The 24,046-nt window shown below is 48.8% G+C and overlaps 1 protein-coding gene across 3 annotated transcripts; it reads left to right on the top strand.

Annotated features, from left to right (window-relative positions):
- Positions 1 to 1,041: 1,041 nt before the first annotated feature.
- TGM4 (transglutaminase 4) lies at positions 1,042 to 23,671 on the top strand. Of its 3 annotated transcripts, XM_074575240.1 has the most exons (16): positions 1,042 to 1,143; positions 7,522 to 7,557; positions 8,567 to 8,731; positions 13,736 to 13,915; positions 14,050 to 14,156; positions 14,467 to 14,596; positions 15,229 to 15,347; positions 16,763 to 16,870; positions 17,429 to 17,603; positions 18,045 to 18,183; positions 18,446 to 18,549; positions 19,399 to 19,650; positions 20,283 to 20,630; positions 21,960 to 22,129; positions 22,644 to 22,780; positions 23,327 to 23,671. In XM_074575240.1, the coding sequence occupies exons 2-16, from the start codon at positions 7,548 to 7,550 to the stop codon at positions 23,466 to 23,468; spliced, it is 2,286 nt and encodes a 761-aa protein (XP_074431341.1). In that variant the 5' UTR covers positions 1,042 to 1,143; positions 7,522 to 7,547; the 3' UTR covers positions 23,469 to 23,671. The 3 variants fall into 3 exon arrangements, with proteins under 3 accessions (XP_074431341.1, XP_074431339.1, XP_074431340.1); XM_074575238.1 differs by lacking the exon at positions 1,042 to 1,143 and having other exon boundaries at positions 5,975 to 7,557; XM_074575239.1 differs by lacking the exons at positions 1,042 to 1,143; positions 7,522 to 7,557 and having other exon boundaries at positions 8,349 to 8,731.
- Positions 23,672 to 24,046: the final 375 nt, after the last annotated feature.

Below are 24,046 nucleotides of genomic sequence, written 5' to 3'. Positions count from 1 at the left end.
CACAACACTAATTTTTCAGCATCTTGTTCATCAGATTTTCCTCAGGCAGGGCTATAGCATGTCACACTTTAAACAGAAGAAGCAGCAGATGCATGGTTAGCAGCAAGGCTCCCAATGTCGCTCATGAAGGCTGAAGTAAGTATTCTTGAATTAACGGTGGGAAATGTTTTGAAAAATCTGTTGTATAAGCAAGGTCCAAGAGTATTATATTCTGAGGTAAATAATACCGTGTATACCTTTACAAGGAACAAAGCCAAATGAAATTATAGTTGCAGTTGAACCTTAAAGCATAGTTTGACTGATTAGATAAAGAACTATACATAAAACCTGAGAAATATCCCTGTTGTCATTGACAAGGAGCCACTGAAACTTGGAAGGTTTGTACAACAGCTCAGTCACAGCATATATCAAAATAACTTGAAGGAGGGTATGTTTACCTGGGTGATAAGTAGTAGAAGTGGTTGTGATAAATAAGATGGGTAGATTGTTCTGCCGAGTTTGGTATATTTGAAATTTTCAAGGAATTTGATTCAGTCCCCTGTGTTGACTCTGCAGAGACCTTAGATATTGATCACATTGCAAGGATGTCACAAACGCTTAATTCCACTGAAATAACCGCAAGCTGTGGGCTGTTTTTGAAGAAGGAAGTCGTGGTGACTCGACACACCAGAAGAATGGCTCTGACCTTGGCTGTTGCAGAAAAACCATGAAGTTATGAATAAATGGGTGCTAATCTGATGTGTTCTTGGTGCCAGCAGCAAGCCTTCGTTTTGGGGGTTCGAGGGCTGCGGAGGGGAGTTGCACAGAGTGGACACTCATCCACAGCAAACTGTACAGTGCCTGCAGCTCGCTTGGTCTCAGAGAAAAATCTGGGGTGAGCTCCAGTCGGTGGTAAAAGCCTTCCCAGGAGAGCCAGAAGTTTGCCTCTAAAAAATCGAGAGTGTGCAGTGTTGTGCCACATCACGTTTTAAGTGAAAGGATTGCAAGAAGGCAGCATTTTGTGACAATGTGGTCCTGAGGAAGAATATTTTAGACTGTAAAGCAACATCTCACTTCAGGTGGGAGATGGTTGTTGGGCTGGGTGTTTCAGTGCCTTTTCTAAGGCAAATCTGTTTCTGGATAGTTTAACACGAAAAAAAAAAGGTGAGTGACTTGTCTGAAAAACCTGAAATGGGGTCCTGGGCCATGGACAGGGTTGGGGGAAAGCCCTGGGGGTTGGGCAGGGCCAGTCAGTCCTGCTGGTGCCCTTCAGGGCCCTAATGTAGTCAATGGCTGTACCTGTTCCAACGCTGGATCCCCCAGTTCAAGAGGGGTGTTGGGAAACTGGTCTGGCAGAAGGATTCCAAGATGGCAATGACTTACGAGGAGAGGCTGGGGCATGTGGGCATGTTGGAGAGAGGAAGGCTCAGGCTGACCTCATAACAGCTGACACATGCTTGGAGAGGAGTTACAGAGACAACAGAGCCAAGCTCCGCTTCATAGAAATGGCTAGAACAAGAAGTGACAGGCACAGGTTATGTCTTGGGAGTTTCAAGTTGGCCATCAGGAAAAAAAAAATGTCACCAGGAGGTTAGTGGCCCAGAGAGGCTGCAGAGTCTCCACCCGTCGAGGTTTTTGAGGCTCAGCTAGACCAGACCTCAACTGACCCAATCTAGTGTTAGTGATGATCACATCTGCGCAGGAAGTTGGGCTTTCCGTGACCTCTGGATGGATTTAATGGGAAATACCATCTGTAACTGAAGATGGTTTGCCCTTTTGCTTCCAAGTTTGGCAGTTCCCGTCAAGTGCAGCTGTGCCACAGAAAGGAGGTTCCTCCTTGAGAAACCATACAGACCTAGGTCACCAGGGTCTTGCTGGCTAACCACAGAAACCATAACAGGCACTTGCCTACGCATTCATCCCCTGAAAACGAATGTGCTGTTATCAAAGGAGAAGGACCCCACCGTACTTAGATGCCGATAACGGAGTGCTTTGTGCAGTCAAACGTTTGCTGGTGAAGAAGACAGCCTGCTGAGTGCAAAGCTGGCAGTGGCTGCCAGGGCAGGGTAACGCTGACCAGCTGCAGCAGCCCAGCATGGGGTGACCAAGGCACCGGGAAGCCTGGACCTTGCGGTGTTCCGTCCCGTAGCTGCATACAGCACCGCAGCCACCCATGTCCAGTAGCAGCCCTTGACATACACAGAACACTGTTTGCCCTGCTGAGCAACCAACCAGCCGCTCTGCTCACCCTTCAAGGAAACGTTTTGGTTTCTGATTGTTTAATAACCCTCTTTGACTGTTTCGATTTTTCCTCAGGGTTTAAGGAAAAGTGGCCATGAATGGCTGTACTAATTGCCAACACTTCCTAAACAGCTCCCGGGGCTACTGCATGCCCTGGAAGTCCTGAGGGATTGCTGGTGCTGTGTTAATGCCTGGGGAGCTCCTGGGTTGGGCCTCCCGCTCCCATTTTGCTGGGGGGAGATGATGCACACCCTGCTCATCCCTGCACGGGTCTTGCACCGCACGGAGGCTCCAGTGCAACAACGGAAATGAATGGGAGGGGAGGACTGGAAAGAGTGGTAGTAAGCGGGGTGTGGCAGATGGTACCACCGCTTTTTGTAGGCACGTACAATTTGAACTCATCGCTCAATCTCGCTTGGCTCAGAGGCTGCGGCGGGCAGGGGTTTCGTCCCACCTGTGGGAGCTGGGGCTGAGGCTTGGCCGCGTGAGGAGCTCCCCTCCTCCCCTGAGGCAAGCGCAGCCTCTTTGTTTTTGCAGCAAGAGATAAGAGTCCATCAACTCTGCTTGGCATGGTGACCTGCTCTCAGTTCATGACCGTGGTCTGAACATCAGCCAGGGCTTTCAGTAAGTTAAGGCAACACTTAGGGAGAAATGATCAGTGCCCCAGGGAAGGATGAAGCATGACAAACGCCACATTTCCTGCTGCCAAGCAACTGTTTCCTCATCCAGAGAGGAGGCATTTCGAATGACTCCTTCACTTCAGGACACTCCTGAGTTAGGCAACTCACAGGCATGGCTCTGCCAGGAACCAGCACTGCACGAAAACGCTCCCTAAGCATCCTTGGTGGGCATGGAACTGCTCCACGCCAAGGTGGGAGCACCTCATGCTGCTGTGAAAGGCAATGGCCTGGATGTTACAGAGAGGTGTGAGCAGGAGCATGCTGGCTTGTTTGCTTTTCAGGGCAAATAACCACAGATCCCTGCCTTCAGTCAATCCCATCATACCAAAAAGCTATTGCACGTGACATCCACATGTCCAGGGGTGGCCAAAGCCTTTGCACTCACCATGCCTCAGGTCTGCTCCCCTCCAGCACATGAGCCGGGTCTCCAGCACCGGGCGGGACCAGCTCCTTCCTGCAAATCCTACTGGTCTAGGAAGGTTCTCCCTTCCCAGCACGTAGTGATTTCAGTCATGCTGCTGGCCAGTGGGGATGCGGCATGGCATAATCTGACCTGTAATCTGTGGACTGTGTACATCTATATGTATATAGACACACACACCCACATAAACAGATGGGAGAAGCTGTCGCACCACCCCTGCAGAAAGAAATGTTCCTTGAAGACACTGGCATGCAAGTTTCTGTTTTCTCACTTAGACACATGCAACCAAACACATATCCTGTAGGTGGGAAGGTATTCTGTCAGTATTTTCCTTGTTCTCCGAAGCTGTTTTTAATACATGGATAAACTATTTTATCCCTGATTCAATATTTGTGCTATTGATTTCCTTGCCCTTACCATTTATTTTTTGCAGCCCTCTTTTGCTTTATTTTTCCTCATGCCTTTTCATATTGTTTGCTTTAGGTGTAGTCCGTGGATATGCGTCCACGCTGCAATCAGTCAGTGTGGTCATACATGCACACTCGAAGTTAGTTCATGGGTCAGTGGCAGTAGGGTGGATACGGCCCCGGAGTCACTGCACCCACCCCGTTGGACCCTTTCCAAGCACACACTGCCGGCTGTCGGATCGCACGTTGGGGGAGGGTGGGGGGTCCTTCTCCCCATCTCGGGTCTCGTGATGGGGTGGGACGAAGGCATGAGGAGTGAGTTTGCAGGCTAGGGCCCTTCAGTGTGGAAAAAGACGGTAGTGGTTTGGAACGGGGGCTGACAAGACCGTGAGTTGCATGGAGAAAGTAAGCTGGCATAACTTTTGACCTCTACCACAAGGTCAGGGGCCGCAAGGGAAGCTATCAAGAAGCAGCTTCAAGGCCAGAGCAGCTTCCTTCTCCTACAGTGTGTCATTCAGCTGAGGAACTCCTGCCTATTGGATGCAGCAGACACTGGTGGTTTCCACAGGTTCAAAAAGAAGGCAATTTTATTTAAAAAAAAAGGTGCTGTCTGGAAGAAGTGACACAATGGAGACCTTTTTTTGTCATCTATTGCACAAAATTCCGAAGCGTTTTGCTAAGAAGCAGAAGTATCTTATCCTGAGTCATTTAATCCAATACATAACAGAATCTTTTCAGCACTGGAGCATGCTTATTTTGGTGTTTCCAGTCTAAAACAGTTGTACCAGAATTGTGGGTCAAGCAGTCATAGCACTGAAATTCCAAGTTCAACCGTTGTGCATAGTTGCTCCCCATATCTAGACTGATTCTGGAATTTTGCCTCTTGCGTCTCAGCCAGAGAAGGAGAAAGGGATCTTGAAAAATAACCAGAAAAGGTATTTTAACATTATAGCATTTTGGCTTGCTGTTAAAGCAGCTCTGTATTTTTCTAAGATGACCTTGGCCTAAAACCTCAATTTCCTGCAATGACCACAGGACTTCTCTTTCAGGGCAGGGAAAGTGCTGCACAAGAACATCTTGTCTGAGTAGGGATCACAAGACCATAAGCCTACATCTGGTATATGTGTAGTTGTGGTCTCTATTTTCTCTTTGTCTTTGCCTTCTTCACGAACAGACTCCCTGGGTGGTGCTGGGTTGGGCACAAAGCAATACAGTTTTCATTCCTTCTGGAGGTAAATGCCCAAAGCTAGTCACCTACATCCTTAACTTTAGGTCCAAAAACCCTCTTTCAAAGTTCAGTGAGAAGGAAAGGATGGAATTTCTGTCGTGATTTTATTGGCATCAATCACTTCTCTGGTATTTCCCAGTAAGAAGCTCATTACCAGGTAGCTGGGGCCAGACAACTTGGAATCAGTTAAGATCTGGGCTTGGCCATCTTGCATCAACCCCTGACGTCCAATTGCCTGAAACAAGTTGGCTCACGTTAGATTAGAAGAGAATGTGCCTGCTGGAAACATGGGATGCCCTCAGGGTGCAGCTGACAGGCCACTGTCACGGCCCATGGTTGGTGTACACGAGTGAGAAGTGATCAGATCAACACTCCTTTCAGAGTAACAGCAGCACAACATGTCAGGGTCATTACGTGGATGAGATACATCTCACTACTGGGAAATTCTTAATGACTAAGATACAAGCGTAATGAAACAGTGAGGGGAGGACCAACGTAGCACCTTGACTAAGGTCCAGCTCAAAAGAGATGGACCAGATGCTCTGTCTCTGTGGGTTTTTTTCTTTTTATCTTCCCAAGACTTCTCCTTAGTTACTATTCCCTAGGCTGTGATTCAGGAAGGACACAACACGTACTAGATGGTACACGTGGGATTAGTTCTGCTGTGGCCAGTGGAAGGCACTTTCTCACCATGGTGGCCCTCAGGACCCAGACATGGGCTGTACATGTGTGTACCTTGGCGGATGCACCACTCACCCCTTGGCACCTTGGAACAACTTTGCAAGGCAACTGGAAGGATTAGTTCACCTTTCCAGAGTGCCGAAAAGGAAATCTGTGGTACTTTTGATCTGTGTTTTATTTTGAGCGTTACTCTGACTGGACATATTTAAAAAACAAAACAAAACAAAACAAAACGAAACAACAAAAAACCCAAAACAAAACAAAACTATAAAATCCCAAAACAAAACAAAACAAAAAACCCAACAAAACAACAAAACAGAAGCAACGTGAAGCCTTAAATGATTATAAAAAATGTAGGTTGGTATATTACTATTACAAAAGGCAACTTCTCCTTAACTACACATGGGCTCACAGTGAATAAAACTGTAAGGCTAAGGATTGGGTTGCACTTCATGTCCTTCCTACTTGGCATCGCTATCTGTGGTCGTACTCTGGGACTCTGACTTGTCCTTGCTGGTTTTGATACATAAAATAAACAAAACCTGAGACAAAGGGCAAGCTTGTAAATAGGGGAGCAGCCACTGAGGAATTCTGATTTTATTTGTTTGCATTTTATTACCTTCTTATGCCAGCTAATAAGGTGACTTAACCTTGAAGCAGATAGATGCAGATAAGGCTGATAGCCTCTGGTGTCTGATTTTGCAAGCTGGGAAGTGAGTCGCTGAAGTTATTGGTAATAAACTGGAGATTGCTTGTGAAAAAGATGTCATCTCCTGCCTCTGTTAATTAGCAGATTGAAGTGATTAACTATTGTAACTGTTTGGGAAAAAAAATTCAAAAGGGCTGGTATTTTTCATAGCTTCTCCAAGGAGGCGGAAAAAAAGCCGTACTGCTGAACCACAGCAAGCTACTCTGGCCAGTCTGGCCAGCAAGTTCAAAAGCAGATTTGCCTGTAGGAAGGACAGAGATCACCTGCTGACAACATGAACCAAGCTGAAACCATGCCTTTGAAAAACATTCCTGCAATTTAAGTTGAAATTCCTTTTCTCAGACCTTCCCAACAGCTGTCTTGGAGAGTATTACAGTTCAATGGCCTTTTCTGGCAGGGCAAGCTTGTACGAGCCAGGAGAGGAAGCTCATGTAGGAGTGTTGTACCACATGCCAAGTTTAGTTCCCTTGAATTGAGATGCTACCAGTGCATAGAAAAAGGTAATGGGAGCAGGCAAGACTAGCAGCTGCGCAAAGTGAAAAGAGAACTGAACTGCAAGCTGGGTGCTGTCTGCTGGCATAAACCAAAAATTCCCATAGATGGTGAAAAGGTCAACCACCTTCCAAGATGAAGTATGTTCATGGCAGGGCAGAACCCACACCGATCTAATTTCTACATTCTTTCCTCAAAGTCTGAAGTTCAAAGTCAGGGTCAGAACATGCACGCTGTTGAAATCGGGCTTTTGCAAAAACCCTATAAGACTGGAAATATGGCTGTTCCCGATGAATAGATGCCCTGCCTCCACCACTGGCCCTCCAGCATGCACCTGCATAAAATGTTTTCGGGGGCAAAGCGTTGCCAACATCAACCCATTCTTGTTTGCAACAGGCTGTAGTTTTTGCTGTAGGACTACTTTGTCAACCCAATTTAAGCTGCCTCCAACCAGGCATGGAAAGATATATAAATATAGCAGGTTGAGACTGGATTAGAAAGCTACTCTTAGTGCCTTCAGATGAAGTGGATTACTCTGTTGCTGCAATGTAGTGGAAATCAGTAATATACATTGTAAATGTTCAGATTACATTTATTATTGGTTACGTTATTGTACTGACATTCCATGTATACTTTACTTCATGTCACGCTGGTTCTAAATAAAAATGTCTTTTGCCTTCCAGGAGGAAAGAAATGCAGAGTAAAAGCAATGCTGAAAGGTAAATTGGGGCCGTGGTGTTTTTTTCAATACTGAAACTTGTAGTTGCCAGCACATTGTCAGGTGCTGAATGGTGAGTGATGCTCCATACACTAAGAACGTTGGTGGTTCAGATGTTCATGCAGATGTCCTGTGAGATTATAGATGTGTGCTGAACCCTCAGTGCCCTGGGATGCGCTAGTCATGCTTTCAAGTAAGGACACCCAAGGTACACCTGCCAGCAAGCAGTGACATGCCCGAAGGGTGGGATTTGCTAACTCAGCACCTAGCTTGCACCAACATTTCAGCACCCAATGAAACAGTCCTTCTGAAGTATACCTAGCTACCTAAATTGATAGAGAAAAGTTGATGCCAGCAAACGGCGCCTGATCCACCATGTTTCTTGCTCCTCCTGGACATGGCCTGTTTCTCCTCTTTCCCACCCGGTGCTCCCTCTGGGCTATCTCCTCAGACATCCACCTGACCCCATGGGGAGGGGGCCAGGATTTTAGCCCACAGCTTCAAGTGCTTCTGTCCCAAACGTGATGAAAAAAATCTCATTAACTTCAAAGAAAGTTAAACTAGTCCAAATGGGGAACTCTTTTTTTCCTAAGGATTAAATGTGCGTGTCTTGTAAAGTCCCACAGCTTCAAGTACTTCTTTCCCAAATGTGATGAAAAAAATCTCATTAACTTCAAAGCAAATTAACTTAGTCCGAATGGGTAACTGTGTTTTCCTAAGGATTAAATGTTTGTGCATGCCTTCTAAAGTTAGCCCTTGAGTTGCAATCCCGGTAACCTGGATGTTAGGGCATAGGTGCATTGTTACTCATGTAGCCCATGATTTTACTGTTTGTCAGTGAAGGGTCTGTCCACTTGTCATCTGATTGTGCAAATCCACCTTACATGTGAGTCGGGATTTAAGTTTCGCTGTTTTTCAGGGTCTGACTATGTGCAGAGGGAGTTGTAGTCATTTTTTTTATTTTTTTTTTCCACATGAACTTCCTTTCTCTAAACACCACCCCTTGGCAGTGGACCTGCTGACACCTCAGAGCAAGACACTGATAAAAAGGGCAGCCTGTCTTCCTTCTCCACACTCAGAAGCAAGTGGCACAGGCTACTCAGGAGCTCAGAAGCTGCTGGCATCACAGGCACCTCGGGTCAGAACACTGACAAGAACCATGAGCGGTAACACTGGTGAGTTCTTAATGGTTGATATGATAGCCTATGTTAGATGTGCAGTTTGGCAGGTGTCCTGCAGGGAGGATGGCAGCTCCAGTGGAGGTGGAGGGTTTCTCACCCCTCTGACTGCCGTGGGTGATACCTTGGGGAAAGGTGTTTCGGAGCCACCGCTTCTCATGGGGGATAGGTTTGCTCTGGCTGCGCAAATTCTGGTTTTGACAGATGAGTAACCAACTGAAAAATGCAAACCACTTTTCATCACTTTTCATCAACCTGTAGACATTGGGATTTACCGGTGATAATAGGAAAGAAACACAGCTTTTCTAAACTTGTTCGGTGTCAAGGTGAATTTCTTTCTTTCAGTCTACCTAATCATGTAGATTATTGCTCTTAAGTGATGGCTCATACTATCTGACAGAAGTTTCAAAATAACCAGAAAAGGTATTTATTTGGACTTGAGCTCTGTCCCGTGGCCATCCTGCCTGTGCTGTTGTCAGAAGATCCTGCACCTACCTAGAAAGGTGCCTGGGTCAGTCCTGTAGCAGCTGCTGAACCACCACCGCTGGCTGCGCTCCTGGGCCAGCCCAACCCCAGGATGCCCAAAACCCCTGCGGTTTGGGGTGTAGCTGAGCAGCTCTTGCATGCGAGCTGGCTGGTGCCTGCAGTGGAGCTGGGAGCAGGTCTCCACAGCCATCAGGAGGGGAAGGGTGTCCTGGCAGCGCTCCGAGCCCCTCCATTTCCCACCTTCCTACTCTGGGTGTGGATGAGCTGACGTTTTCCAGGAAGTCTTGGACTGCAGCATCTTCGGGATGTGCTCTCATGTCTCAGGGATGTGAGACAGTGTTTGCGGGAGACTGGGCAAGGATGAGCAGTAAATGCAGGTGTTTGAATTTGGCGCTCTCTTGCAAAACTACAGTTCCCATCCCTGGGGATCCCATCCTGTCCTAAGCAGCCATTATTCCCACTGAAGCCAGGCATGCTATAAAGACTCTGCTCTGTGTTAATATGTTTTCTAAACCCCATCACCTCATCCTCATGATAAAAAAGGACCCAGCGCAAAGTCTTCATGTCCCCGTTTTTGTTCTGGGTGATCACTGTGCTCTTGAAGCTCTGAACGTCTTCCCAGGAAGGTAGCATGCAATGGGGCCAGCGGGTTAGTGTTGGAAGGAGCTCTAGAAGGGATAAATCATGGAACTAGGAGATAAATGTAAAAATACTGTCTCAAAATTTCTTCTTAAAAAAAAAGGAAGAAGTTATCTGGCAGGATTTGGGTTTGCTTCTGGCCTGCCCCAGGAGCCAGCGCAGCGCCCAGGGCTGCCTCTTGCAGCTCGAGCCTCCGTCCCGTGAGCAGGCACGTTCTTGGTGTGCTCAGCTCTGCTGCAAATCAGTAATTGCCATGTTGACAAACCGGGGCACCTGCAGACAGCCAGGCATAGGGTATGTGGGTGTCCGTCCCTGTGCCCTGGGCAGGAGGCAGAGGAGGAAGCCGAAAGCGGCACGCAGGGGCTGCCCGGGGAGGGTGGGCTGCAGCCAAGCCCCCTCGGACATGGCGATGGGTGTGCCGCTGGCTCACTCCACAGCCTTTCTTGGCGCGGGACACCACACCAGCCAGATCACAGGGTATCACGGGTGTGTTTGCACAGGAATAAGTGCAGCGCTGTGCGGGTGCAGGTCCTTGGCACCGCTTTCTGCACTGTCAGGGCGTATTCGAAGGCATCTATTCTCTGCAGTTTTTCTCTGTGCATCCTCAACGCCAGCAATTTCCATAAACAAGGGATGGAAATGCAGTCCCTAAGTCAGGAAATGATGGAAGGAAAGATTCCCCAGGGCCCTTTCCCGCAGACATCCTACGCATTCAGCTCCCGTATTCCTCCAAAGCCCTCTCCCATCACGAGGACATTTTCTGGTATTTTCTCAGCCGAGCGCCAGGGTTTTCATAAGGAACAAAGTCAAGCAGCTTTGGTGGCTGGAGTTTCGTTAATATTCGGGAAGACGCACTTACCCTTCATCCTTCTCAAGAGGGTTAGGCAATTTCAGCTGAAATTTTTTGACATATATACACACACACACACCCCGTTGCGCAAAATATCAGCCCGAGGTTGGCATCTGGCAGGCAGCAAGCAAACAAAAACCACTCAAAAATGAAATCAGTTAACGAAAGGTGATGGTCGATTTTAAGTCTATTTGCTGTACCATGGATAACTGTTATGTAATTAAGATAAATATGGATTATACATAGTTACTAAGAAGAAATACAGGGAGGTAGTAATCTGGTGGGGATCCATGGGCGGTCAGTTCAGTTTACTCAAGGCTGCAGTCACTGTCTGGCACAGGTCACAGTGGGAAGCATGCCACTGATTTCAGCCTGCCCCGGATCCGGCCCCGCCTGCGGCATCCCTCATGCCACAGCAGCTACCAGCAGATTTCAGCTTCTTCGATGTTAGGGATGTTGATACTCAAGTTAGTACGGTTGCCCTGGTTCCTTGCAAGTCTGTCAAGACATTTGGTGAACTAATCCCTTCAACTATTATGCCTTTGACTTGTTAATTTCTAAGTTATCGTAAGTGGTTTTAAATTTCCTGACTCTCCCATATCTACTGAATCACTTATGAGGCAAGTGCCTCATAAGTATTGTTACTCCCTACTGTTAACATGGAATTGATCCTTTAAGGATATTTAATGGGCAGGTACAAGACAGGTTAGACACTTCCAAATACTGCTTAGCCATGTTCTGGCATGATGCAGCTTTCCCTGTCACACCTGGGCAGCCTGCCAAAGCCTCATGCAGTAACCCCCAAATCTCCATCTTTATGGCAAGCTGAGGGCTTTCTCTTTGCTCAAGTTTTGCGCGAGGGCTTTGCTCTTTGCTCAGGTATAGTGCCAGGTTGAGCCTCTCGGAGCCCCGCGTCCTTTTCCCCAGCCCCACTCCCATCCGGAGTTGCAGGAGGGGAGAGCAGCCCAGAATACAGTGCTTTTAAATGCCGTGTCCTACAAAAACAGCCACCGTGTTGGGAACGGATGCGAGCGAGGCACCTGTCAGGGTCTCTTGCTTGAGTCCAAAGCTGTGCTGAAGTCAAATGGCAAAAGCACCAGTCGGTATGAAATTTATCATCCCCCCAGACAGGCAGCATCTTTGCAGCACAGCTGGCTCCCGGCCCCAGACCTTCCTTTAGTACTTGGGTTGTAGGAGAAACCAAGTCCTTGGGAAGAAAAAAAAAAGGCATTGCAAAGATTCACATATACAGACATCTACAAGAGGCTGATTAATGACAGTTGTGGTATTACTTGGGATTAACTTTTGAGAGGAAAATACAAAGAATCAGCCCCAGAGTCCCAAAGAGTCCCATTTCCCAGGCTCATGGCATCCGAGAGACACTGGGGATCTCATCAGTTGAGGGGAGCTGAATTTCAGCGTATTTGGTTCACTTCCAGCTTGACCGTGTGCGCTATATTTTGCAAGGAGCAATTACAGTTACTGTTAATTATTATTTGATAATTGTGAAGGATGTGTTCAATGCTAATATAAAGCTAGTTTTGACCGGAGGGAAATTTGCTGAGATAAAAATCCCAACAGTGAGGTTTAATTTTCCAGCTGCCTTAGCGCTAGCCGAACACGCCTTGGCAGGCAGCGCTTTCTTCACCCGTCCGTATTACTACTGCTATTCATACTGCTACTGTTACTACTACTGTTGTTTTCATACCTGCAATAACAAAGAAACGTTCGTAATACTCAAGGAGCTGATGCACCATGCACTCGGCAAGGCACAGGCATGCAGCGAACAGGAGTCGCTGTCACAGCCTTGGCTTTGATGAGGTGCCACCAGCAAAGCAGCTGAGCGTGTGGAAACAAGGAGAAGAGGGCTCAAAGACATGACAGTGCCGCGGGCGCTGCCCACGGGGACACCGTGGTGGTCGGGACCTTTGGTGGGCTCCCACGCGAGATGCTCGGGGGAGCGGAGCTGCCCCCCAGCAGCTGTGAGGATGGTGTGCGGATGCAGCGTCCCTGCTCCACTTTCAGGGGAGAAGCAAGACCTTCGCAGAAGCAAGACTTTCAGTATTGCAACAAAACTTGCAGTCCTGCCGTCTTCCTGGCCCGTGGCGGGCTGTGGAGCTGGCTCATGGCTGCTGAACCCCCAGCCAACTGGCAGCATGCAAAGGCAGGCAGTGGGCCAGCAGACACGGATTTCCAAACCAGCGAGATCCCATTCCCAGCCTTTTGGCTGCTGAGGAGGCAGCCCTAAGGGCGTGCGGCAGGCAGCTGCCCGTAAACAGAGGTCCTCGGGTGCCGGCTGGGTGCCTGGATGCCAGCAGGGGTAGAAATCCTCACGCTATGTCTCCTGCTGCTGCCACCTCCCCCAAGATGCTCATTCACCACTCACCCAGGGCCACCTCAGAGGTCAAACGTCCCTCAGACTCCCTGAGCAGCGAGGGAGGGAGGCAGAGGCATGCCACAGCAACCCGGGGCTAAATAGCCGAAGGCCAACACAGGCGCTTGTCCCAGCTCCAGGCAGATTGCTGCAGCGTTCTCACCACTGCCAGCCTCCATAACCCATCCCAGCAACACGACTTTCAATATACATCTATATACGTATGCTAAGTAATTCTATTCCATTCCATTCCTATTCTATTCTATTCTATTCTATTCTATTCTATTCTATTCTATTCTATTCTATTCCATTCCATTCCATTCCATTCCATTCCATATATTACGTTATATTAAATAATATTAAATATTACATTACATTATATTACATTATATTATATTACTATATCATATCATATTTTTATATTTTTGTATAGTATAGTATAGTGTGTAAGTATATATATATATAAAAAATATTGTACCATCCATTAACTCTGGCGATCCTTGGTGTGATTCCTTGTGCTTAGACCGCTGGACGCTTTGATGTTTTGGTGACCCACAGGGCTCCACTAAGAAGAAGAAAACTCTTTACTGAGCGATTTGCCATCAACCTCCTTTTCTTTTTTCTTTCTCCCTCTCTGCTAACGGCTTTCCAGGGTCTGAACTGAAGGTCACTGGGGTTGACTTTCTCAAGAGCCAGAACACCCGCCTGCACCACACAGATGCGTACAACATCAAGAACCTGGTGGTGCGGCGTGGGCAGGCCTTTCAGATCCAGCTCAGCTTCAGCAGGGAGCTGAAGGCTTCCGACAAGCTGGCACTGCGTTTTGGCATCGGTAAGTAGGTCCCCCCCTCCTCAACCGTCGGGCAAAGCAGGAAAGCCTTGGCAGCCTGTTCCTGTCGCTGGGCACTGCGTGGACGTTGCAGACCCGTGCAACCTTCCCACATCTCATGTTGGGTTTGTTTCCAGGCGAAAAGCCAATGAAGCCCAGGGGGACCCTGATGTCGCTGAACCCAAGGCGGGAGCCGGACCTCAGCGGGTGGCAAATCTCCATCGTCAAGAGCAGCGGCAAAGAGGTAAAACCCGCGGGCTGTTCTCCTGCACACAGCAATGGTGGAGGGCAGCAACACCGAGTCCGTTGTGAGCGATAGAGCAAAACCCCATAACCCCCATCCTGCTTTCCCTTAGCCCTGTAATTTTAGGTGGGTAGCAGCCTTGCCCTGTTCCATTCATTGCTCCTCCACTGTGCATGCAGGATGCATCCCATCCCTCTTCCCTGACACGCATCCCCGTGGCCACCACATTCAATGCTCATGCTGTACTTGTGCTGTTCCTCTGGCTGTGGCGGAGGGTCCATCATGCCATCTCTCCTTGTCTCCTCCCCAGTGCCTGCTGTCTGTCACCAGCTCACCCAGCGCCTCAGTGGGAATATACAACCTGAACGTGAAGACTGGGACTAACATTTACAAGCCCGAAAATGGTGATGTCTACCTTTTGTTCAATCCTTGGTGCGAAGGTGAGTGGTCCCGCAGCCAGTGGTGGTAATTGCTGCTGCCAGGGATTGTCCCTTGTGGAGCTTCTCCTCACATTTATCCTCCACTCTTGCCTTCATACATTGCTTTTTCCCCCTAAAACACCGCAAACAGTGTCCTCACGGAGCCAGCACGGACCTGGGCAATAGCAACGAGCCAGTTCCTCACTGGGAAGTCCCCAGTGCCTGGTTAAGGGGCATCTCTCTGTCACCTCTGCACCTGTGTCACCCCTCTCTGTTTCTCTGGGCCAGCACAAGGGTTAACTGAGAAGTCTGGGTTGGCTTAAAATCCCGGTAAAAAAATAACCAGGCAAAAAAATGTGCGTTGTTCGTTGGCATCAGTCCCCCAGTTCTCTCTGCTGTCTACCTAGTCCACTAAAGTGTTTGTTCAGAAGGAAGTGTTTCGCTACAATGGTCGTATAGCAATAGTCCTACGGGGTAAAATAAAGAGTAATCTTATAGGAAATTCTTCCACTATAGGAAAAAAAGTGTGTGCTGCACAGTCATCATTTGGTGTGAATGTTACAGAGCACCAGCTCCCCCAGTTTAGCTTTTCAAGGAAAATTTTGTACAGTGTGTGTGCAAACCAACTAACATCGGAGGGTGTTTTGCTCCAGATGATGTCGTCTTCCTGAACGATGAGGCGCAGAGAAAGGAGTATGTGCTCAACGATACGGGCTACATCTATGTTGGATCCGCATACAGCATATACGATAGACCCTGGAATTTCGGACAGGTAAAAAAAGCTGTCTTGTTGGCGATACTACCCTTATTTCCTTTTTCTCCCTTAGCTGTTCATTTCAATGAATTAGACCTATAGACAGTTTAAGCTTGTGAGTAGCTCAAAGCGCTTGAATAACCCTGCCAGCGTCACTGGGAGGGCTCACCTGCTTCATTTGTCTGCTTAAGTGTTTTCCCCAGCCACACCTTGAGAACAGGGTTTAACGGCATGTTTATAGTCAGATCACAAGACCCCTGGCATAGGACACAGGGGGCAGAGTATTTCTGGTTGAAGAGCCCTCCCAGCTCTCACGCAACACAGCAGCCATCGGTAACCCGCTCGGGAGCCGTGGAGAGGGGGGAAAATGGTCTGATGCTCTGCCTGTTGCATCATGATCTGGAAAATATAGGGGAAACCCACTGTCGGAGGCTGTCAGCGTTCAAGTGGTGCCTTCACCGACTGTGTGGTGAATGGTTGGGTGCAGGACACAATCAGCCCGCCTTCTCAGGAAGGGTGTTCCTCTGTCCTGCCTCCGAGATAACTCCAGCGGAGCGGAGCAAATGACAAACTCGCTCAGGCTGGAGATATGAGGTGGATGCGAGAGAAGGTTTATTTGCACCATGTAGAAAGCACACAGGAACCCAAATGGAGCATCCTGCACCCTATCCAGAAAGACTTCCTCACTAAGAAATGGTGGAATATGGGTTGGAGGGGTTTCTCTTTTTTTTTTTCTTTTTTGTTTTTTATTTTTTTTTAATAAGTCTGTGTTTTCAAGCTGCAAGATACAGATAGCCCAGCAGAAGTGTTGGTGTTGATGCCTTTTCTGTGAAGGGGCCTTTTCCAGAGGGCTGTTCCTATCCTAATATTTATTCTGCTGTTATACAATGAGAATTGGTATTGATATTCTGCCAAGTTTCATTGCATCGGATGTTTGACACCTCTGCGAATTGGACCTAAGGGAGCTTTATCAGTAATTGGCAATTAGGAATCTTTTGCTGTAATAATCTGCATTTATGTACCTTTTCTTTTTCCCAGAGTTCATTTTGTACGTACGTCAATACACTGAATATCTGTAGCACTCTTACATTTTAATTACTCATGTGAGTAATTTGCAGGGTTGCAAGGAAATGACGTAGGTGACTTAGGACAACTCACAGGAGTAAAGATTGTTGGGTCAGGTTCCAACTGTGTTTGCAAGACACACTAGACAGGCTTTTTTCTTCTGAGGTGGCTTTTCATTTAAGCCCTTCTTTGGAGAGAACAGCTTTGGGATGCCCCGTAGGCTTGAAAATTGAATATCATAAAGGAAGTTTAGAAGTTAGGACTAGTCAGACACTTTCCTCCAAGTATTTAGATAGACTTTGTAGTGATTGAGCTAATTCTGTTTGAGAATGGTGTATAAAAATGTCTCCGCTTTCTCTCCAAAACAGTTTGAGGAATTCATCTTGGACGCCTGCATGTATCTGCTGGATAAAAGTAGTCTCAGGCTGAGCAGTAGAAGGGATCCTGTGCTTGTGTCCAGAGCCATGTCTGCTTTGGTACGCCTCTCTCGGAAAAGTGCTTTGGTCCTCCACCTTTTCCTCCTCCTTATTACTTGTTCTTCTTTCCCCGGGGCCCTGAACACCATTTCGGGATGCATTTGAAAGGAGTTCCTTTGGGAAACCGCCAGGAAAGAGCCAGAGGCATTTTGGATGGAGGGAAGAGGCGAGCGAAATACAGCGTTTCCCCATCTTCAAAGCGTTCAGCTGCCCTGGCAATTGTCCTTCCCCAGCAGCTGCATTGGCAGGGCCAACACAAGGGTCACAAGGGTTGTGTTTTGGGGGGCAACTGTGGGACCCTTCTGGGAGCTCTGGGGTTTAGGATACAACATGCAGAGTGCGTTACAGCTAACCCAAGCAGCGGTGCCACCTCCCTCTAGATATCCGGGTGGAGGGTTTTCAACCACGATAGCCCCTAGCTGGAACCAGCAGCCTCACTGGGTGCCACAGGGCCGTGGAGCACCTGGGGAGACACAGGGTGGGCAAAGACCCTGGGGTTTAAGCCTCATTCAGCCTCATCCCCATATTTTTCTCCTTTGCATGCGTGTGTGGCCACAGGTTAATGCCAACGATGACAGTGGTGTCCTGCTGGGGAACTGGTCAGGGAATTACGACAAAGGGACCTCCCCTTTGGATTGGATGGGGAGCGTCTCAATTTTGCAGCAGTATTACAAAACGAAGAAACCGGTCAATTATGGTCAATGCTGGGTCTTCGCAGGAGTCCTCACTACAGGTAAACAGTGAACCGTCTCCCTTCTCCGCTGTCCTAATTACCGTGCTAGTAAGCCAAATTGCCGTGCCTCTGAGCTCAGGGGGTCTTATCCATGTGTATAAATACCCTATGGGAGGGAGTGGGGCAAATACAACCAGGCTTTCCAGTGGTGCCCAGTGACAGGACCAGAGGTGATGGGCACAATATGAAACACAGGAGGTTCTCTCTGAATAGGGGGAAAAAAGACTTTTTTCATTGTGAGGATGACCGAGCACTGGCACAGGTTGCCTAGAGAGGCTGTGGAGTCTCCATCCTTGGAGATATTCAAAAGCCGTCTGGACACGGTTCTGGGAAGCCTGCTCTAGCGGACTCTGGGTGGATAAAGGGGTTGGATGAGATGATCTCCAGAGGTGCCCACCAGCCTGAGTGATTTTGTGATCCTGTGTTTTATCTGTGCCGCAGTCATGCGCTGCTTGGGGATCCCATCCCGCTGCGTGAGTAACTTCAACTCGGCGCACGATACAGACGAGAACCTGAGAGTTGACATTTACCTCAACGAATTCGGAGAAAAGCTGAACCGGATGTCCCTCGACTCTGTCTGGTACTGCCAAAGGGGGCTAACGCTTCCTACCCCCTGTGCCACCCCACAGCACTGCATTTTCCAGCCCCAGCAGCCTTTCCTTTGAGAATTTCCCTACTGCTTTGCGTTTGCTGCCCAGGAGAGAGAGGGAGAGACTGGGGTTTCACAGGGTTACATGCAAATCCCCATTAAACCTGCCCTTACTTAAGGATTAAGGAAGGAGAGTGTGACTCTTCTGGCTGTAACAGCTCACTCCTTTTCTTTCCAACGCAAATGCATGCAGGAACTTCCATGTGTGGAACGACGTCTGGATGAAGCGGACGGACCTGCCGTCAGGGTTTGATGGCTGGCAGGCAATCGATTCAACCCCTCAGGAGCAAAGTCAAGGTAGGATTTGCCTAGAAAGGCTCTTCTGCAACTCCCAAGGGAGGCAGGGACATTTCGTATGAAAACCATGGTCCCCAGTCAGCAAAGCATGTATTCTCCACACACACGCACACCTTCACGTACTTGGGGAGTGACATCCTAAAGCCAGAGGTCTCACTCCTGCTGTCTCAGCCTGGGATGGGAGGAACAGCATTTCTTGGCAGGCAGAAAACCAACCTTGTAGGACGTTCTGGGGACACAAATGTCATTTCAGAGGTTTGAGTGCACAGCTAGAAATCAGAGCTAACTTCTCTTTCTGCCATCCTCTGATTTCTTTGGTGAAGTTGAGCACTCAAAGCAGCCTGTAGTAAGAGGTGCCACAGCTTTCCCCCACGAAGATGTTTTCTGTAGAGCTTTCCTGAGGAAGCCATGAGTCTGTTCATTGGTAAATGAGAGGAGTGACTGCCAAAATTGGTGACTACCCTCCCTGCACAGATGCAGGGATTTGGATGTGGGAAAGAAAACATTAATCCTCAAGGCTGTGCAGAAAGTGGCGTATTGCCAGGAGATTAAACACAGGTGGCTGGACTCAGTTGACTCCATCACCAAGCCTGACTTTCAAACCTTAAAATTATTTGAGGGGAAACACATAAAAGCTCTTACTAAACCTTGGTCATCTATACAAAAGCTCAAACAGCTATGGGATAAATCGGGGCTTTTGGAGTTCAGCACTGAGTTGGAGGAATATTTACTGCTGAGAGTCAACTACCATGGCCACAGATTCCTGCTTGGGTAGGTCTGAGGGTGGAACAAAAATTGGAGGCTCTGCTCATATTTGGAAAAGCAAATGGTGTTGAATGCACTTTCTAGGTGCTTTCCAGTGTGGTCCATGCCCGCTGAAGGCTGTACGAGACGGGGATGTCTATTTGCCCTACGACAGCAAGTTTGTGTATGCGGAAGTGAATGCTGACAAAGTCTACTGGGTCGTCAAGAACGTGCGTGGCAAGGATAAGTACATCAAGATTAGCACAGAGACCCAAGGCGTCGGCGTGAACATAAGCACAAAAGCCGTGGGGCAGGACAAGCGGGAAGACATCACCGCGCAGTACAAGTTCCCTGAAGGTAACAGCCCCCATCCTCTAGAGTAGTGCCAAAAAGGAACCCCTTGGCCGTGTAGATCACCCGACAACATTTTGTCCAGGAGAAAACTGCAAGGGTAGCTGCAGTGGCAAACCCCGTGTAGGGCCTGGAGACCTGGGGAAGGCAGCGCTGCTCCCGGACATCTTCATGCCCGCAGTGACACCTATAGGCTGCTCTTCAGGGTGTAGGCAGGAGCAAGCTTGCAGGCAGTGAGAGAAATGGGCTGAGTGACCAACCTAGTGGTCAGACTCGTTGCTTCATTTCTTCCTTCTTTTTGTCTTTCCATTCCCCATATTGGAAACAAAAAAAACCCCAACATTCCCTCCCCACGGTGCTCAGATCCAGCCATATTGTGCCAGACTGTTAAAACCTTCCCAGTGAGGAGTGGGAAAATCTTAGGCTGAAAAATTTAAGAGCAGCCATCCTCTAAGAAATTCTTTCAGTCCAAAATACTACAGCTACATCTGGTGGTAATGTAAAACAAGAGGATCTCCTGAGCAGAGGCTGGAGGTGCCCTGGCATCCTCTCTGCTCAGCAGCAGAAGCATAAAGGGAAGGTGGCTCTCGGTGAAGAGACTGAGATACGCCTATCACTCATCTTTTTTCTTCATCCAGGTTCTGAAGAGGAAAGGAAGGCCATGCAGAAAGCTTCCTCCTTCATACGCCCTGCAGGAATGGGAATTCGGGCACGCTTCGCTTCGACTATGTCCGTGGATGACATGGATTCCAGGCCTGGGGTCCTGCATGAGACAGTCTCCAAGACTGGGCTGCAGCTTGAGATAAACAATACAGATGCCTTGTATCCTGGCAATCCCCTTGAACTGGCCATCACAGTGAAGACTTCTGTTCCCGGGAACTGGACCATCAATCTTGCCGGCTCCTGCCAGCTGCAGTCCTATACTGGGAAAATTGAGGCCAGCCTTGGCTATATCAAGGAGACCATCAAGCTTGAAGGCAACTCTGGTAGGCACAGAAAGCTTGCTGTGTTCAGTGGGCTCCTGTCTGTGGCAGTTTGGGGTTTCACTTGAGCTGGTTCATAATAGCTGCGCTATAGGTCAGTGCCTGGCTCTGTAAGGCACAGAGAGACGAAATTGTCTGTCTGCTACCTCCCTCTCTTGTTACTGCATTTGGGAGGCTCAGTTATAGACTGGGATCCCACCATAGCGGGGACCAAAATGTAAAGGCGCTGCAGCTTCAATGAGCTGGTTAGAAATACATCGGTGTGGGCAGACAGACATTTTCATGCTGTGAGCGAGGTGTGCTGGAGCATATCCCTCCCATCCTCACCGTGTAAGCATCAAAGATGCCACCACAGGCTTCAGGTGCATCCAAGTGAGTCAGATCCCTCACAAGATTTAGATGGCAGGAAATTTCAACCTTTTTTTGTCTTGTGCTTGCCACGCTAATGGTAATCATCTGGTGGTGACGCTGGTGAGTGTTGTTTTCTGAATTCTTCACCCAAGCAAATTTCAACCTCATGGCTGCCTGCCTGGCTGATCCCAAGAGCTGTTTGCTGTTCACTGAGAATCTTTGCACGACCTGGGTTGCATTTCTGATCCCCAGCAATGTGAGTGAAATTTGCTAAACAAGAGACTAACGAGCGATGAATAATTAACAGCACTTGCTCATTCCAAGCGTTGAGTCACTTGCAAAAAAAAATCCAACCAATCTTTGCTGCTGGTGATTGCTGAGTGTTTTCACGTGTATATTGTGGCTGTCAAAATGCAGCGGGGTAGGACACAAAGGTAGCTACATGCATGGAAACATCAGGACAGACTTTTTTCTCCTTTGATTCCCAAGAGCCAGGAAGCCTTGCAGGCTCCAGCACTGCTGACTCCAGGGCTTTTCCGAGCCACTGGAAGTTTGTCCAGGCAATTAAAGATAAAATCTAAAGTGAAAGGAAAGCTGCTAATTTTACAGCAAGTAGTGCCTCAGAGAAAACCCAGGGGGACATGGGCTTAAATGTACCCAACCTCACCCTCCTTTGTCTCCTGAGTGCCAGGGCAGCTGGGGACAAGGGCTGCCAAGATGCTGGATGTGAGCCGAAGCCAGCGCCCGGCTTGGCAGAGGGATGGTGTGGGCTCAGTCGCCCTTGCCGTGGGCTGCAAGTGCCAGGGACCACTCGCCGAGCTGGGGCTTCCCCCCATGGGACCCCCAGGTCTGGCCAAAAGCAGGATGGTCTCGGCAAATACTCCTCATCCTGCACCCTGAGGCACCAACCACCAGAGACAAATTTGCCATCCCGTTCGTGGGTATGTGATGAAGGACCGAGTCATGTTTTCTCTCCCACAGAGACAAAGGTCCCTCTGAAAATCGCAGCCGACTCATACATGAAGACGCTGGCCTCGGTGGAAGATGAAGTGCTCATCCACATCACTGCCATTGCCGAGGTCCAGGAGACGAATGACAAACTCACCAAGGAGACGACGATGAGATTCGAGTACCCCCCCATCACCGTGCAGGTGAGGCAGCCGCCAGCCTGGCTCCTTGGGGACGAGGGTTAAAGCCCTGCTTACTGTAGCACCACGGTGGTTGGTAGCATTCCCAGGGCATCTCCCAAACAGATGCCTCCTGGGATGTTCAGTCCTCAGCTTTAGTTTTCACTTTTATTTGGCTATTCAACTTTTATTTCAAGCTTGAGTGCAGCCACGAAATGAAGATTTTATTGCCCCACCTAAAATGGGCAGGCAGGGCCTGCTGGAGGGAAGGGGATGGAAGAGAACAGTTTGTACGGGGCCCATCTCCGACCCCACAGCTCTACCACCTGAAGGAAAAATGCGTTGAGAAACCAGAGAGAAGCGCTGGGACAACAGCCAGAGGGGCAGAGCACACGGTGCCGTGGGAGGGTGAAAAGGATATAGAGGGTGTCCCCCACCATGCTGGTGGTGAGGAGCAAACTGGCAGCAGCTCCGGCATCTTTATGACCTCTCTGATCCCTGGCATTTGGGTTTGTTTCTCTCTTTTCTCCTCTGACAGATGCCAGAAACAGCCAAACTGAATGAGGAGTTTGCCTGTGCCTTCATCTTCAAGAACAAGCTGAACGTGCCCCTGGACAACTGCAAGCTGCTGGTGGAGGGCTTGGGCATATTTAAGATGGCAACGTTTAATCAGGGGTAATGAGATGAGCCCAGAATGAAATGAGCGTGGCGGGACTCTGCTGTGTTTCTTTTTCTTTTTTCGTTTAATTGCCCTTGAAGAAGTGGTTAGAGGATTTGGAGTAACAGTGCCCTTTGCAAGCTGTGTTCGGAACCGCGCCCCATTTGGGTGCAGTCCACGCAGCAGAAAGACCCACACGTTTAGAGATAAGGACCCACACAGAGGTTGGTGTGCTCGGGGCATTCAGGCATGACGGGGGCTCTCCCTGCGCTCCTGCTGTGATGTTGGGCACTGCCCGGCCAGTGTGAACAAAGCTGCTTCCTTCAGGGACGACTTTAGTGCTTCAGGAGTATGGGGAAGTCTGGGGAAGGTCCTCAGGATCGCTGGGACCACCAGCCAGTGCCACCGTGCTGAGCCCCGCTTGCTGCACGCTGGTCACAGGAGAAGGGAAACACCCACCATAAATACACACAGCAGCTCTTTCTTTAAGTGAAACAATTTGAAAGTGGCAAATGAGAACCACAACTGATGCTGGGACTATTTGTTTTTTTCTTCCTCCTTAGGGATGTAAAGCCCGGTAGGATCATCAAGTCTGAAGTAATATGCACTCCGACGAGAGTAGGAGAGAAGAAAATTGTAGCCAAGCTGACCTCGGCCCAGGTCAAAGCGATCTCTGTGGAGAAGGCCATCACCATCACCGACTAGGATCTGTGCCTCGGCGGGGTGTAAACGGTGGCCTCACTAAATGTGTAGCACCGCTGCGTGTCTCGGGCACTTCTTGCCTCCTTGCTTGCTCGATAGTAATCTCCAAGTAAAGCGCAAAAATCCCATCAAGCTAAGGGAATTAAATTGACTTAAAGGGCACGGTTGCATTGATTGCAGTTAATTGTGATTCAATAAAGGTGATTAAAATCAACTGCGTGATTGGGTTATATGGTATCGCCGGGCTAGGATGGCTCTGAGCCCACGGGGGGACATTCCCACCCCAAGCTGGGGATCGGAGCTCATGGAGGTGCTCGTTTGGCTGGTGGTGGGTGTGCGTCCAGGGGGTGTTTTGCAGCTGCTTGGCTGCCCAGCCAGGCAGGGCTGTGGTCCTACATGGGAGGCCACCCACGGACCTCACCGCACCACAGACCGCTGCACAGCTCAAGAAATATTTTAAACAAATCCCTTGTGGGCAATTCCCTCCCCCTCCCAGCTAGCCAGCCAGGGAACGCACAGGCATACACCTTTTTTTGTCTTCAGACAACAAAAAGAGCCACCCTGGCATAGTCTCCCCAAAC

Source organism: Larus michahellis, chromosome 2 (genome assembly GCF_964199755.1).
Source record: "Larus michahellis chromosome 2, bLarMic1.1, whole genome shotgun sequence".
Classification (NCBI taxonomy): domain Eukaryota; kingdom Metazoa; phylum Chordata; class Aves; order Charadriiformes; family Laridae; genus Larus; species Larus michahellis.
The sequence above is the reverse complement of the archived record's forward strand: the minus strand, read 5'-3'. Positions and strand labels throughout refer to the sequence as shown.

What these genes read in the sequence shown, in the direction of transcription:
- TGM4 (XM_074575238.1), top strand. Translation starts at nt 7,464, where the DNA reads ATGTATACTTTACTTCATGTCACGCTGGTTCTAAATAAAAATGTCTTT. An exon ending in CCCTCAGGAGCAAAGTCAAG is followed by an intron (nt 18,550 to 19,398) that starts GTAGGATTTGCC and finishes TGCACTTTCTAG; the next exon opens with GTGCTTTCCAGTGTGGTCCA. An exon ending in CAAGCTTGAAGGCAACTCTG is followed by an intron (nt 20,631 to 21,959) that starts GTAGGCACAGAA and finishes TCTCTCCCACAG; the next exon opens with AGACAAAGGTCCCTCTGAAA.